This window comes from Culex pipiens, chromosome 2 (assembly GCF_016801865.2).
Source record: "Culex pipiens pallens isolate TS chromosome 2, TS_CPP_V2, whole genome shotgun sequence".
NCBI classification, from domain to species: Eukaryota; Metazoa; Arthropoda; class Insecta; order Diptera; family Culicidae; genus Culex; species Culex pipiens.
Window position 1 is genome coordinate 45,630,402 of NC_068938.1, and position 15,695 is coordinate 45,646,096.

The 15,695-nt window shown below is 33.2% G+C and overlaps 2 protein-coding genes across 5 annotated transcripts in view; both read right to left on the reverse strand.

The window, feature by feature from the left end:
* Window positions 1–9,388, reverse strand: part of LOC120416795 (trissin receptor) — an 80,297-nt gene extending 70,909 nt beyond the window's left edge. The window contains exons 1-2 of one of the 4 annotated variants that reach the window (XM_039578671.2): window positions 9,094–9,388; window positions 3,245–3,855 (exon numbers count right to left, since the gene is read on the reverse strand). In XM_039578671.2, the coding sequence (XP_039434605.1) occupies window positions 3,245–3,641 (397 nt within the window). In that variant the 5' untranslated portion in view covers window positions 3,642–3,855; window positions 9,094–9,388. Of the gene's footprint in view, window positions 1–3,244; window positions 3,856–9,068 lie in introns of all 4 variants that reach the window. The other 3 variants (XM_039578668.2, XM_039578669.2, XM_039578670.2) reach the window with 3 other exon arrangements.
* The window catches only part of LOC120430668 (trissin receptor-like), a 429,039-nt gene that overhangs the window by 344,512 nt on the left and 68,832 nt on the right, over window positions 1–15,695 (reverse strand). The gene's annotated exons all lie outside the window — the stretch shown is intronic.

Below are 15,695 nucleotides of genomic sequence, written 5' to 3' on the forward strand. Positions count from 1 at the left end.
TTTACTCGTCGCAGATCGAATCTTTGCCGACTGGATCGTGCAACCAGTCGCGAGCGAACACGACTCTCTAGCTGACAGTGTCTTGGTCAATCGTTCACCTAGCGTTACAAATATGTCGTGAATTTCTTAGTTTACTCCGTCCGTCGATCCGAGTTACAAACGAATATGTTCAGAGAGGAGAGAATCTACAAAAAAAAAACTAGCATGGTGCTTTGTATAGACGAAGCCAGTTTGAAATGGTCGCTAGTTGGTCAATGGTGTAAAAAATGAGCTTTCGCTGGATTTGTCTATTTGGTAAGGTTGAAATTGCATTCAAAAGATTCTTTGATATTGTGTTATCACAAAATTGAAAAAGTTTTTGATAACATTAATTTAACTCACATAGCAGTTGCCCCGACCCCTCTTCAATTTGCGTGAAGCTTAGTCCTAAGGGGTAACTTTTGTCAAAACATTTTTTCGTAAAATCGCTTTAAGTCGTGATATTTATAAGCAAAACCCTTATGTTTTATATCAAAATTTTTGTAATTGTCTGCTCTACAACTTTGTAGAACATTAATTCACTCTTAAAAATAACCCTTCAAAGTTAGAAAACAACACGAAATTTTAAATGAAAAAAAATGATTTAAATGAAAAAAATGACCCTTTTGGGCCAATGTAGATTCGAAAAGTACATTAAATTTCCCATAAAATGACATGTTCCAAAGTTTTTTACAGTCGAGTAACGGAAAATGGGAGAATTTTTAAAACTTTTTTAGTGTTTTTTTCGATGAAAAATACGTTTTTTTGGAATTCTGAGTACGCCATCAAATCGGGCGTCTAATTTTACATAAAAGTCCCTTTGTCACCAAATTTCTATCTCATCACCGTTTAAGGCTGCAAATTATTGAAAAACACCTCTTTTTTCGCATGTTCAAAAATGGAAGGGGTCGTACCGCCCCTCCGTCACGAGATATCAAAAAACGGACCTCAGATTCGTGATCAGGGACAAAAGTTACCCCTTAGGACAAAGTTTCACGCAAATCGAAGAGGGGTCGGGGCAACTGCTGTGTGAGTTGGCGGAGAATTACCCACATTATAATTGACCTCTGAAAAGGTATTTTTGAAAAGCTGAGAAAATTTCCTATAATTTTCTCTCCGGAATTTTGAAAATCGTGCAATTAGTTTCTGAGATACACCCTCTCAAATAATTCAGAAGAGTCACCTCATTAGCCTGCATTTTTAAACGGACGAAATCTCGTAAACTATTGATCCGATTTCAAAGTTAAAAATTAAAACTTTTGTAAAATTTTCTGATCTAGGGGAACTATACCCTTTCTCAGCCTATTTCTATTATCGGCCTAACAGCACTTTGATCATGAATTACAGCTTTCATAAAGTGTTTTTGACTGCTCCAAAGTAATAAAAAGCTAAAATAAAAGTGAGCAAACAACTCTCCATTGTTGATACATATGAAAATGTTGATTTAATAGCGGAAAACGGCAAAAGTGATGAGAATTGGTTGAACGGCTTAGAGTGATTAAAATGGGAAGGAAATATGCCTCAATAAAAATAATTTAAAAAATTTTAAATGCGTGCTTAACTTTTTAAAATGTCTGAAACTAAATAGTTATTTTCAATTATCAAATTTTTGTAATATTTTTATCAAATAGATTGGAAAATTTCGCAAAAATTTCAAATGTTTTTATTGCAAAGAGCCTGTTGCCTGTTTCAAGAATTAATTTTGATGATGTACTTTTTGATGGCAAATTCGATTTTGCTGGTCAACATGATTTTTAACCATTTTTTGTCCAGATATTCGATATTTGCCAAAAAAACTCTTTTTTTTAATTCATATCTCCTAAACCAGATTCAGCACCAACATGCACTGTGGCTCTAAAGATGTTTTTTAGTCTCCTGAAACATATAAAAAAAAAACGAAAATCAAAAATACGTATTTTGGGAATTACACTTTTAGTCATAAAGAGTTAAATTAAAAAATGCCTGCAACTTGGCTCAAGACTTGGTGTCAATCAGAAAATCCCTTTTCAAGCTACAGAATTTCATACATTTACATACCCATTTTGTATGATCAGCTCCAAAATTTTATGGAGACTATTTTGATAAAACTTATGATGCAAACTGACTTTTTTGATGAATGAAAAGTTATAAACCGCATAGAAAGTTTGCGAAATCGTAGAGAGCTACTCATATTTGTTATCGTTGAGAGATATTGAAAAAAGGATTCCGATATCGTAATTGAAGACACAAAACATATTTACTGTTTGATAAATTTTAACCAGATAAAGCGTAGTTATTTTCAAATTTGAGTTAAATGAGATTAGTTGACTCTTGTTGGCCATGTCAGATGATATTATACAGATTAATTTCTACTTGGGATTGGGGTTTATGTCCAAAATATGTACAAAAAATTAATAACTCAATACCAAAATATATTTGGGGAAATTCTCATATCTAGAGTTTTTTTTGATTAGGTCCTATAAACATATGAAAGACAATAGTTTATTGGTCCTTTTCAAAAAAAACTCTGGATATGTACTCGCTCCTAACTCAATCCAATTTTCTGATATTCACTATTTAAAAAAAAATTGTAAACGCTTTTTGTGAGCTGTAATTGAACGTCAAAGTGCTGATATGCCAGCATTAGAGGCACGATGGAATTAGATGCTGTTCCCCTAATTGCAAAGTAGGACAGAATTCATGTTGCTTCCAAAGACACAACCCCAGTATGAATCAAGCTCGTAATTTCAACGAATCCTGACATTGTTTATAGCATCTTCATGAACCGCCTTCGTCGCACACATTATTAATAGTATCACTGAGTTTCCACGAGATAATATTGCAAAAAAGATGCAAAAAGTTTATCAAAGCGACAGCGAGGGATTGCAATTCCATGAATCTCGCCGCAATCCTCGCAAACAATTTAATAACAAATTGTTCGCATCCGAGCTGTCATGATGATAATAATCACAAAACAACCACCCACCATCCCGCAATGAAAAACCACAATTGTCACAAGCACCATAAATTTATCTGCAGTGCGCTGATCATCGGCACGGTTAGTTTGCTTGCACAAATTACGAGACCCACAATAATTAATTTATATTTACTCAAACTTTTTGCTCTGTTGTGCAATTGAATACTGTCAACTTTTTATCACTCTATTATGAAAAAGATTGATCACAATACTCTCCTTCAGTACACACCACAAACCACTAAACTTAATTTAATTAAAAAATAAACTTACCAAAAAAGCAGCAGCAAAACACCAGCGAGTACAGCGTAATGAAAATCACTCTCACATCGGTCCGATCGAAGATAAACTCTTTCTGCACAAAGTTGTGAAAGGGGAAGCTGTAGTTGGGGGCGGGGTAGCTTCCCCCCGGCCCGGCCCCCACTCCCCCCAGTCCAAAGTCCAGCGCCGTTCCGTTCAGGCTGAACAGGGCCGGAAGTGCGGACGCGGCGGAAGGTGGTGAGGCCATTTCCAGCAACATGCTGCCGTTGCCGGTGGTAAGATTGACAGCGCTGGGGTAGGAGGCAGTGCTACCGTTGGTGCTGTTCAGATAAGCAAGGCTTGCGTTCACGAAGCTTATTGCGCTCAGCGAGCTGATGTTCATGTAGTCGATGAATTTGAGCGAGGACATTTTGCGGGGGTTTGATTTCGTTGTGGTTTTGGGCGGTTTTCCTGCTTCAGGGGTTTTCTTCGGAAAACTTTGGTGGTTTATTCACTATGTTTTTAAGCACATTTTTGGTACATTCAGGAGGCTTGTCTAACGATGATGATGACACGGGTTTCACGAGAAACATGGTTCAGTTTAACTTTGTTTGCATTCTAAGATTATTGGTTATGCACTAGGTCTGAAAAGAGTTTTGTTTGGAGTCCTACTTTAGTTATGAATTTTCTTAAATTTATTTTAATAACTTAATTATCATTTTTTTTTGCATAAGATTTCCTAAAAACTGATTTAGACACTTTATTTTTAACATGTTTTTAAGCAATCATTTCGAAAATCATGTTGTTTGAATTAAGTAAATTAACCCTCTACAACCCAACCCCGCCTTTAGACGGGCTTCGATTTAAAAAATCGCCAAAAATCAATTTTTCAACCAATTTTGATCTTTAAAAAGCATTGGAAAGAAGAACTCTTAAAATTTTACTTTTTTTAATGTGTCTTTGCCAATGTTTTTAAAAGTGTCATTTTTTAGATGTCAACTTTAGCAGTGTTTTTTACTAACATTTCTTATATATTGAGTAAAAAGAAGTATGTAGTATTTTTTCTAGGGTCCCAGACTATGCCTCTACGCATTTATTTACAATTTAAACGATAATGGTGCCATTTTATAGCAGAAAATGTGAAAAACATGCAAAAAATTGAAAAAGTTGCAGTAAAAACATGAAAAAATAGATAGGCAAAATGTAATGATAGGAGGTGGTAGAGTAGGCCAAATACTACCAAAAACAAACATAAAATAAGCAAGATAAATGCAGATTAAAATACTTAAAAATTAAACAACAAAAACATAAAACAAGAGAAGAGCAGTTCTCTACGGAATCGGTCTTTTTTCTTTAAATTTAATTTTTGTATTTTTTAATCCGGCTGAAACTTTTTTGGTGCCTTTGGTATGCCCAAAGAAGCCATTTTGCATCATTAGTTTGTCCATATAATTTTCCATACAAATTTTGCAGCTGTCCATACAAAAATGATATGTGAAAATTCAAAATTCTGTATCTTTTGATGGAATTTTCTGATCGATTTGGTGTCTTCGGCAAAGTTGTAGGTATGGATATGGACTACACTGAAAAAAAATGATACACGGTAAAAAATTTTTTGGTGATTTTTAATTTCACTTTTTGTCACTAAAACTTGATTTGCAAAAAAACACTATTTTTATTTTTTTTTATTTTTTGATATGTTTTAGAGGACATAAAATGCCAACTTTTCAGAAATTTCCAGAATGGGCAAAAAATCTTTGACCGAGTTATGATTTTTTGAATCAATACAGATTTTTTCAAAAAATCGAAATTTTGGTCGCAAAAATTTTTCAACTTCATTTTTCGATGTAAAATGGAATTTGCAATCAAAAAGTACTTTAGTGAATTTTTGATAAAGTGCACCGTTTTCAAGTTATAGCCATTTTTAGGTAACTTTTTTGAAAATAGTCGCAGTTTTTAATTTTTTTAAATTGGTGCCCATGTTTGCCCACCTTTGAAAAAAATATTTTTGAAAAGCTGAGAAAATTCTCTATATTTTGCTTTTTCGGACTTTGTTGATACGACCCATAGTTGCTGAGATATTGCAATGCAAAGGTTAAAAAACAGGAAAATTGATGTTTTCTAAGTCTCACCCAAACAACCCACCATTTTCTAATGTCGATATCTCAGCAACTATAGGTCCGATTTACAATGTTAAAGTATGAAACATTCGTGAAATTTTCCGATCTTTTCGCAAAAAATATTTTCAAAAATTTAAAATCAAGACTAACATTTCAAACGTGCCAAACATTCAATATTACGCCCATTTGAAATGTTAGTCTTGATTTTAAATTTTTGAAAGTATTTTTTTCGAAAAGATCGGAAAATTTCACGAATGTTTCATATTTTAACATTGTAAATCGGACCTATAGTTGCTGAGATATCGACATTAGAAAATGGTGGGTTGTTTGGGTGAGACTTAGAAAACATCAATTTTCCTGTTTTTTAACCTTTGCATTGCAATATCTCAGCAACTATGGGCCGTATCAACAAAGTCCGAAAAAGCAAAATATAGAGAATTTTCTCAGCTTTTCAAAAATATTTTTTCAAAGGTGGGCAAACATGGGCACCAATTTAAAAAAATGAAAAACTGCGACTATTTTCAAAAAAGTTACCTAAAAATGGCTATAACTTGAAAACGGTGCACTTTATCAAAAATTCACTAAAGTACTTTTTGATTGCAAATTCCATTTTACATCGAAAAATGAAGTTGAAAAATTTTTGCGACCAAAATTTCGATTTTTTGAAAAAATCTGTATTGATTCAAAAAATCATAACTCGGTCAAAGATTTTTTGCCCATTCTGGAAATTTCTGAAAAGTTGGCATTTTATGTCCTCTAAAACATATCAAAAAATAAAAAAAATTAAAAATAGTGTTTTTTGGCAAATCAAGTTTTAGTGACAAAAAGTGCAATTAAAAATCACCAAAAAAATTTTTACCGTGTATCATTTTTTTTCAGTGTAGTCCATATCCATACCTACAACTTTGCCGAAGACACCAAATCGATCAGAAAATTCCATCAAAAGATACAGAATTTTGAATTTTCACATATAATTTTTGTATGGACAGTTGCCAAATTTGTATGGAAAATTATATGGACAAACTAATGATGCAAAATGGCTTCTTTGGGCATACCAAAGACACCAAAAAAGTTTCAGCCGGATTAAAAAATACAAAAAAAATCGAATGACCGAAATCTCAGAGAATTGCTCAGAAGTAAAGTTTTTTGTAGAACAAAAGTTGCTCAAAATGACCACCTGAACATGGGAAAAATAAAAAATTTCGAAAAAAAATTTGGGCGGTAGAGGGTTATTTATTATATAAATTATTTATTTGTTGGCTTCGATGTGTTGATTTTGCTTTGATATGCAGAACCTGAACAAGTTAATGATCGATTTTTGATAAATAAGATTTTTAAGGATTTGGAATAATTCTTCAACACATCATGCGATATTTGTTTGCAAATAGGGTCAAAATATGATGTTTCCAAATCTTGAAAACATTCAGCGATTACATTACTCGAGCATAACAACACAACACAATTTTTTTATCGTCAAGATTAAAATAATGTTGAAAAACTTCAGCTGTACTATTTTAATCTATTGCGCAAATAAATTTGTTTGAATTAGATTAATAAAAAAAGTCAATCTATAGATATTTTAAGAAAGGTGAGGTTTAAATATGTTTAAAAAAATCACAATCTATTTAAATTTTTATTGAACAAAGTACTTTTCTATAACTTTCTTAATATTATTTATCCTTACACTTTTTTTGTATCGTTGAAATTAATTTGAGTGATCTTGAAGGAATAAAAACAATTCTATTTATTAACTCGGCTAATAAATATTTGTGCTGTTCAGGAAAAAACAACAGATTTTTATGAGATAGGAAAAAAAACTACTATTTTTTATATTATGAAAAATATTGCATAGATGTATGTTTAATAAAACAACATAACATAACATTATATATACAAAAATGTTGTGATTTTGATAAAGTTACAGTTTTGTATGAAAAAAAACTGTTTTTTTTATTTTTGAAATTAATTCAACTTTATATTTCCAATTATTATGTCCAAATAGTAATTTAAGTAAAAAAAATATTATTTTTTTATAACCAAGCCTTACATAAAAAAGCAAAAAATACTTATTATAAACACTCTCAACAACGCGTGTAATGAAAGGCCGTAAGAGCAATGTCGTACCGCCCCTTTCAAATGTTGCTCTGGAAATGTTTGGCTTGATTCTAAAATTAAGTAGTTATTTTTATTGAGAAGAAAAATCCAGAGAAAAGTTTCATTTTTTCACATTTAACATCGAACCGTGCTTCTAAGTTGAAAAATGAAGGCTTTGTAAAATGAATTTGTAAAAAAACTATGTTTTCACGGATTTTAAACTCTAAGGGTTGAAACATGCTGTCTAATCAACTTAGTTTAAAAGGAAAAATGTTAAGCCTTTAGAAAATATTGAAACAGTTATGTTTTTTTCTTTAAAAAAAACATTAAAAATGCTAAAATATTATTATTTTACGAACACTTAGACCAAAAATACCTTTTATTTATAAACAAGACAATCATTAAAATATATTTTTCGTTACTAAATTTTATTTTTTTCTGCATTTTTTTAAAATTTAATTTGACTATGCGTTCGAATTTTTATTTAAATCAGCATGTGTTCATAAGTTCATAATAAGATTTTGCACCATCCTTAACTCAAGCGAAATAGATGCCTTTTTTGGTCATCCAAACCATATAAAAAATCTGGAAAAAACAGTTCGTTTTTCTAGATTTCAACTTTTAGTACCAAAAAGAGTATTTAAAAATTGTATATTTTTTCCATTTACCAATTTTTTTCTGGAAAACTCCTAATCAACCCCAAATACATCAGATTTTTTTTAATATTCACAGGTTTATTTTGTATCAACATCCTCAAAATTGAACTGAGACTTGTGTCGAAAAACTAATTATGTATTTTTTTTACATTGGAAAAGTATCCAAAAAGTGTTAACAAAAAATGAAATAAAAAATAACGCTATAAATTGCGAAAGTATGGATTTTTTTCATAGGTATTTAGTTTTAAACTTGTTAAATTTAACATAAAATTTGTATTAAGCTTAAATGAAAAAAAAAAATCTAGCGTTAAATACGATTGACCGTTCAAATAGAAAATTTCTCCCGCATTTCAGACCAAACTCGATTATCCGAAGGCCTCGGAAACACTTCACTTTGGATAATCAAAACGTCGGATAATCGAACCACGAAAAAAATTCTTTATCTAAATTTTGATTTTCAAGCTTAGGTATGACCCCTTAACTACGCTAAAGTGATTTAAAATTTTAAAATCCAAGATGGTTCAAATATGGCGGTGACGAAATGTTAATAAAATACGTTTTGTAACAGGCAATCAACTATTCAAATTAGATGTTTAAACCAACCTTCGGATAATCAAGGCTTCTGATTAAAACTTTATTGGATTTTTCAACACAAAAGTCGTTTTAAAAAAATCGCTCCGATGTCAAAATTATTTTAAAAAGCTAGAAAACTGGAAAATGGATCGATTTTTTTTTATTAGAGGTCGAATATGTAGTTTAGAGTGTCTCAAGGCATATTCCTAAGAAATTTGGTGGATATTTAAATGAACCCATCGGTTTTCAGCTACTTTTCTGAAGAAAAATCCGATTTTTTTTTAATCAAGCTTTAAAAAATGATGCTCCAGGCCCTTAACGAAACATAATAAATATAATGTAAAGAGAACACATTGAAAACTAAACTTAAAATCCGAAATATAAATTTTCCAAGGCCACTAAAAATTACACTACCATTTTCACCTCATCACCCACCTACCGCACTAGAAGAAAGGACCTCTCTTCTGTTCACTTGTGGGAGTGAACAAGATTTATTGTTGCGTGTCACCATCACACCTACAACAACACCAACACCACTGCCGACGATCTTCGTTTATCTTCGTGAAAAGACAACCAACAGTCGCTGGCGTCGTCTTCGTTCCCATTATCGTTTTTCTTCTTCTTCTCGATTTTCCTTCTTCTCTGCCTCGTTGACGTCTGCGGTTTCTTATCAGGTTACGGGAAAAGGCGAGACGATTTCACTTTGTTTTTTTTTCGGATGATGGCTCGGCTGATGAGTCTGGAAGTTCCAATCTAATCTGAAATTGGAGAGCGAGAAAAAAAGGATATTTTTTTTATTATTTCCGGTTCGATTGATTTGATGAGATTGGGAGATGGGGGGAAAAAACTTTTTATTGGGATAATGTGAGAACTGATTTTGACTTTTGTTTTTATTGATTTGGAAGTAAGCAGATTATACAATAATTTAATTGCATTGAAAATCATTCTATAATAAACTGCTACCTTCTCTTCCATAGGTCGATCAGAGTTCCTAAAATATTCATAGCAGTTTTATAATGTTTCCACATTCAACATTTTCCATTTTAAACTTAAAGAAGTAAAACCATGAATTATATATTCAAACAACAGAGTAAGGAATTTGGTTAAATTGTACAACAGTTCCGTCAGATGATGATGCCCAACTTTTACGATAACACAAACAAAACAAAAAAAAACGTTCCAACATCACGAAAAATTCCCATTAACATCGCACATGCCTTCCTTCGTTATCCTCGCTGTCATCGTCACCATTTCGTGTTTTATCCAAGGATCCAAGGATAATAAATCTGACAAAATTTGTCGCCAAACATGTGCCCGAAAGCCACAGGAATTGAAACCGACAAAAGACCAGAATAACGACCACCCATTTTTCTCGGCTTTTCCCCAAAGATCCAAAGTTGGAGCAAAGATGTGGAAAGTGTTTTTACCACAATCGTTTTCTGTGGACAAACAAAAGGATGACACATTTCTTCTTCCTATGATTGCCTAGATAACATCTGGCTGTGTGACAGGGGGTCATAACTTAAATAAAATGGCATTTTTATACTATTTTTTATAATTTAAATTTCAGCTTGTTACATGAACGATAAGCTTAAATTTTAAAATAACATATCATCAACCAATTATTTTCTACCATCAAGTCAAATTGTCATACATTTCCGTAGAACTTTATTTGATTTATATGTTAAACATAAAGGCGAAAAAGGCACTTTCATTTCACACAAACACGTCGAGCTATATCTACACTTGATGATAGCACTCAACCATCGAGAGAGAGAGAGAGAAAAAAAAGGCACAATAATATACCATGAATAAGGAACGAGCGCATAACAAATACATTTTCACTGCCGTCATCAGGGCTGAGCTGTACGATTTTGAACTAGTTAGTCGCTGTTGGCGGGTTTAGGGCGCCAATGTTCTTGGCGAGGGCGCTTCTCCTCGTAGGGCGCCTATATTTGTACAAGGGGCGCCAAGTGATGAGCGGGGGGGGGGGGGGGGGGGTGGAAAATGCTGTTCGTTTTTTGATTACAAAAAAAATAACAGCTACGTTAGCAAATGAAAAAGTGAGTTTCAGAAAGACACATAAATTTTATCCATTTGCCCTTTCCATTAGGTCCCTGCACTAATCATAAAATGTTGTTTGATTATCGGCAAACTGCAACAGTTATTTAGCAACAGTACGAGTATGAATCCCCTATTCGGAAAGGTAATCAATTTTCATACAAACATATTTCATTTAAAATCAACATTATTCTATCTCAAAATAACATTGAAAACTTTATCAAGTTAACATTACTGTACCGTCAGTTTGTCTGACTATGGGTCAAAAAACGATTCACTTCTCATTACTTCTTACGAACAAATCTAATCTAATCTATCTAATCTAATCTAATTACTTCTAACGAACAAAAACAATTTAAATGATAGCGAAAAAGCGAAGGATTGATCTTAGATAGTTTACTAACATTTTCCAAAAATATGATGGAATTTGATGAATCGTTTAAAAATTGAAACTAAAATAATGCTCTAATACGAAGCAATGATCAAAACAAGTAACTCAGCAGTGTTACTCTTTCAAAGGAATCGACCCATTTCAAAAAACATATTAGAAGGTTGATTTTTTGAAAAATCATTTTTGGTGAAAACTGTACCCCACATATATAAAGCTGCCAAAATCGCGGGTTTTGTTCTTGGAATGTGATATTTCAGATGTATCCTACTCTACCCTTTAAACATAATTAAGTTTCATTAAAAAGACTGAGGAATTGCAAATTCCATAAAAAAAAATCATTTTGACCAGATTGCACCCCTACTAAAGGTAATTTTATTAATGATTTGGCAAAAATAGCCACTCCAGCCGCAATAAATTAAATCATCGCAGCGAACAAAAATGTATATTTCAAACACAGATCAGACCCTGATATACCATAACACCGGTCATTGTATGCTAGCGATGCATAAAACGAACAGTGTGAACAGAGCGAACAGCAACGTAGCAGCATCTAGAAAAAGGAAAGAATCATCAAAACGGAACACGTTGAAGAGCACTGCTAGTTGATTCAAAACAAACGCGGCAGCGTTTCGCGGCGCAACTTGGCAACTTAGCAAATTTGCAAAATGCAAAGTTTCTCTTGGGCCCTGTTGAGGGCGCCAAATGGTTTAAGGAGGGCGACATTTTTGTTAAAGAACTTGTTAGTCGACGACTAACCTCGACTAACCTACAGCTCAGCCCTGGCCGTCATACCCAGTGTGGTGTGGTGTGTGTGTGTCTTAGCTTTTCCCCAAATTGCCAATGTCATTTCTTGTTGCGCCTCGACTGGAGTCTGAAGGCCGTTTGTTGAGCCCAGAACCAATGTTGGCGTGTAGGTCGACGTTTCATCTCGTGATATGCCAAAAATATGACCTCTCTGTCGGATGACCTTTGTGGCCGAAGAAATGTTATAAAACGGTTCTGGAGGCTTGTAAAGGATAGACGGAAAAATTTAAAACCTCAACATCTGTTGAAAAATTTAATTTAATAGAAAAAAAATCTGATTTGTTTACTAATTTTAAGATCTGTCATACAAAAATGCAGAAATTTGTATGTACCACTCTTACCCCACAGACCCAAAGTCACCCCTGATGACGGTAATGAATAAAATGCTGATATTTTTTCATGTTTAAAACATTATTATTCCTATGCATTAGATCTTTTAAAAATTTCGCTTCTAATATATTTTGTTGAAATCTAATGTTAACATTCGTTGGAACATGATTTTTTTTTTAAACAAAAAAAAATCTTTTGCTTCCACATTAAACATTTTCGACAACAGCCCCCTCCATAAACTTTAAAATTGTATCCAATTGACACCAAATTTCTATCTCATCACCGTTTCAGGCTGCAAATTATTGAAAAACACCTCTTTTTTCGCATGTTCAAAAATGGAAGGGCTCGTACCGCCCCTCCGTCACGAGATATCAAAAAACGGACCTCGGATTCATGATCAGGGACAAAGTTTCACGCAAATCGAAGAGGGGTCGGGGCAACTTTTCCCGATTTCGTGTGAGTTGGTAGAGAATGACCCAGTAGGGTGGAATCTAGTTATATGGAAAAATTTAAAATGATAAAAATCCAATCAGCAACACATTTTTTGGGTCCCTTTTAGGGTCCCAAACAACCTCCCAAAATTTGGGAGCGATTGGTTAAGCCCACGATTGGCGCAAAGCGAATGAAATTTGTATGGAAATTATGTACTATGGAGAAACTTGCATTTTCACATTCTTGAAATTACAAAATTCATGTTTTATTATTTTATGAAACTAACACCGTAGAAGTATAGTCCTGATTGTCCTGAACAATTCTTCCGAAGACAGTATGGTGCTAAAGTGTGTCACAAAAAAGATACAGAGTTTTCAAAAGTAGTGTGTTGAAATAATCAGTGAAACTCGCAATTTCTGCCAAGGAATCATGAAATACTAAATAAACACGATTGATCGTAGATTTGAAGAGCCTTACGTAAAAACGTTATGAAGAAATGTTCAGATGACATTATTTAGTTAAATTGCACCCAAATTCCTCAAATATATTAAAGTTTTTTTTTTTTTTTTTTCCATTTGACTTGGCAGTATGATTTTACCGAGTATTCCGAAATGACTCTCTTGAACGCTCTGTAACTTTTGTTAGAAGCAAGTTAGCACCATACTGTCTTCGAGAGAGTTGTTAAGGACATCGAGGGCTATACTTCTACGGTGTTAGTTTCATAAAATAATAAAACATGATTTTTTTAATTTCAAAAATGAGAAAATGCAAGTTTTCTCATAGTAATTTCCATACAAATTTCTTTCGCTTTTCGCCAATCGTGGGCTTAACCAATCGCTCCCAAATTTTGGGAGGTTTTTTGGGACCCTAAAAGGGACCCAAAAAATGTGTTGCTGAAGAAACCAATTTTCGATTCCACCCTAATGACACAGCTATAAAAAATTGTCAAAAACAGGTTGGAAATTTCTCATCGAGCGACCATCTATGAATTTTGATTCGAATAAAAAAAATAACAAGATAATAAGTTCTGTGTCAAAATGTTGATTTTGGTCTGATTAAAACACAAATTGATTCTCGCATGTTTTGACAGCCTGCACACTTAATTTTTTTTAACCGTATACGGTAGTTGAAAAATCGGTAAAGTTTAGATTGGTAAACCATCTGTCAAAATGAAGAACATTTCACCGAATTGATGAACAAACGATGAACAATAAGGAACTTCATTACAGAATTTCGATAAGTTTTTACCGATTCGGTAATTTTCAGTTTACCGAACTGTTCAGCAGCTGAAAATTCGGCAATCTTATTGTGTAAATCATTCGCGTTTGATTAGATTAAAGTATATTTGAATTTGCATTTTGGTGTTTTTTTTTAAAGCAGTGCATATTTTTTTGTAAATTGTAAATTGTAAATTCAAATTGCTATTTCAAATTATTTTTAATTTTGATTATTCATAATCGTTATTCATATACCCTCTGTATTTCAATATTGTGCCTTATTATCAGATTTCAACAAAATTTTAAAATAAAATAAACAATTGGTCTATGAGTTAAAGCTACCAAAAATATTATTTATAAAAAAATGTGAAATTTTTGTATATTATTATCGTATCTTTTTTTCTGGAATTGCAAAAGGTCGTTTAAAATAATTTTCAAGTTTTTGAGACCCATTCAAAAATTCTCTGTATGTATGTATGTATGTATGTATGATCCCCATACCCGCAGGCAACTTGGTCCTGGAACACATGTGAGCGCTAGGTGAACAATTCGATCATCTTTTACTCTGTACTTTTACTCTGTACACCCACGTGCATAAGTTTTTTTGCACGAATTTTAATGCTACAAACACCGGCGCATAGATCAAAATGGTTTCCCTTTTCCCTCCCCAATCGCCGGAAATTTGTAGCGGGTGTAGGGACACTTCGCATAGACGCCCTTGTTCCCATCACGTCACTGAGGGTATGAAGCGACGAGAAATTAATAAGCATGCCCCCTTAGTCGAACCTTCATTAGAGAAGCAGGCAATCCACAACTCACAGCGAACGACCAAGGGAACACCCTACCACGTATTTAATGGTAATTTGGCGTGGTTGTCTTGAGTGGTTTGAGCGAATGTTAGAAAATTAGTGACCCGAGCAGCCGGAAATAACTTGGGAATAACATTTTTTGATATTTGAAAATACTAGGCCAATAACATTTTATGTTATTTATAACAAGATTTGTTATTCGCCGTTATGATTTTTATGTTATTGGATTGTTATTGTAATAACAGACTAATAACATTTTTAGTTATTCTTCGAACAAATCATTGTTATTATTTTTTGTTATTTTAACAACTAATCCGATCATCCCAATAACATTTTGAGGTATTCTTCCATAACAAAAAATGTTATTCCCAAGTTGTTCTGGCTTTCAATCGATATCAGACCAATAACAAATTTTGTTATGATAACATAAACTGTTATTGAACTCTTATGCAAAAATGAATTTTGCATGAATATTTCATAACACTTTCTGTTTTTTTAACAGTATTTGTTATTGAAATGGCATGAATTTAGTTATTACCGTCTGTTCGGGGAGAGAGTTTATGTTTTACAAAAAGAACGGGCTCACCAAATAATGTAATCTACAAGACAGCTTCATTTGAGTTCCGGGAGTTGTCCGATTTAATTAACTTGCGATCCGATGATCTCCCGTCAACAAACTTAAAACAGCCAACCACGACGTTAGACTGGGATTGGTGACGTTGCCGACGGACTCCACCGTTGTCCGTGGAAGTGAACCGGATGAAGTTGCTGCTGCTGGAAAATCTTGATTATGATGATTTTTTTCCGTTGGAAGCCGGGAAGCAGCTTCGATATCTGCACCAAACTTCTTTCCGAAGGTTTTGTTCCAAATGCTCCGCTGGATACAACTGTTGAAGCGCTCGTCCGTGATCACCAAGTTTTCCACCGGATATTGCCAAAAAAGGGCAAAATTAAGCATTGATTTTATTTTTTGGAAGAAAATTTGAAGAACAAAATT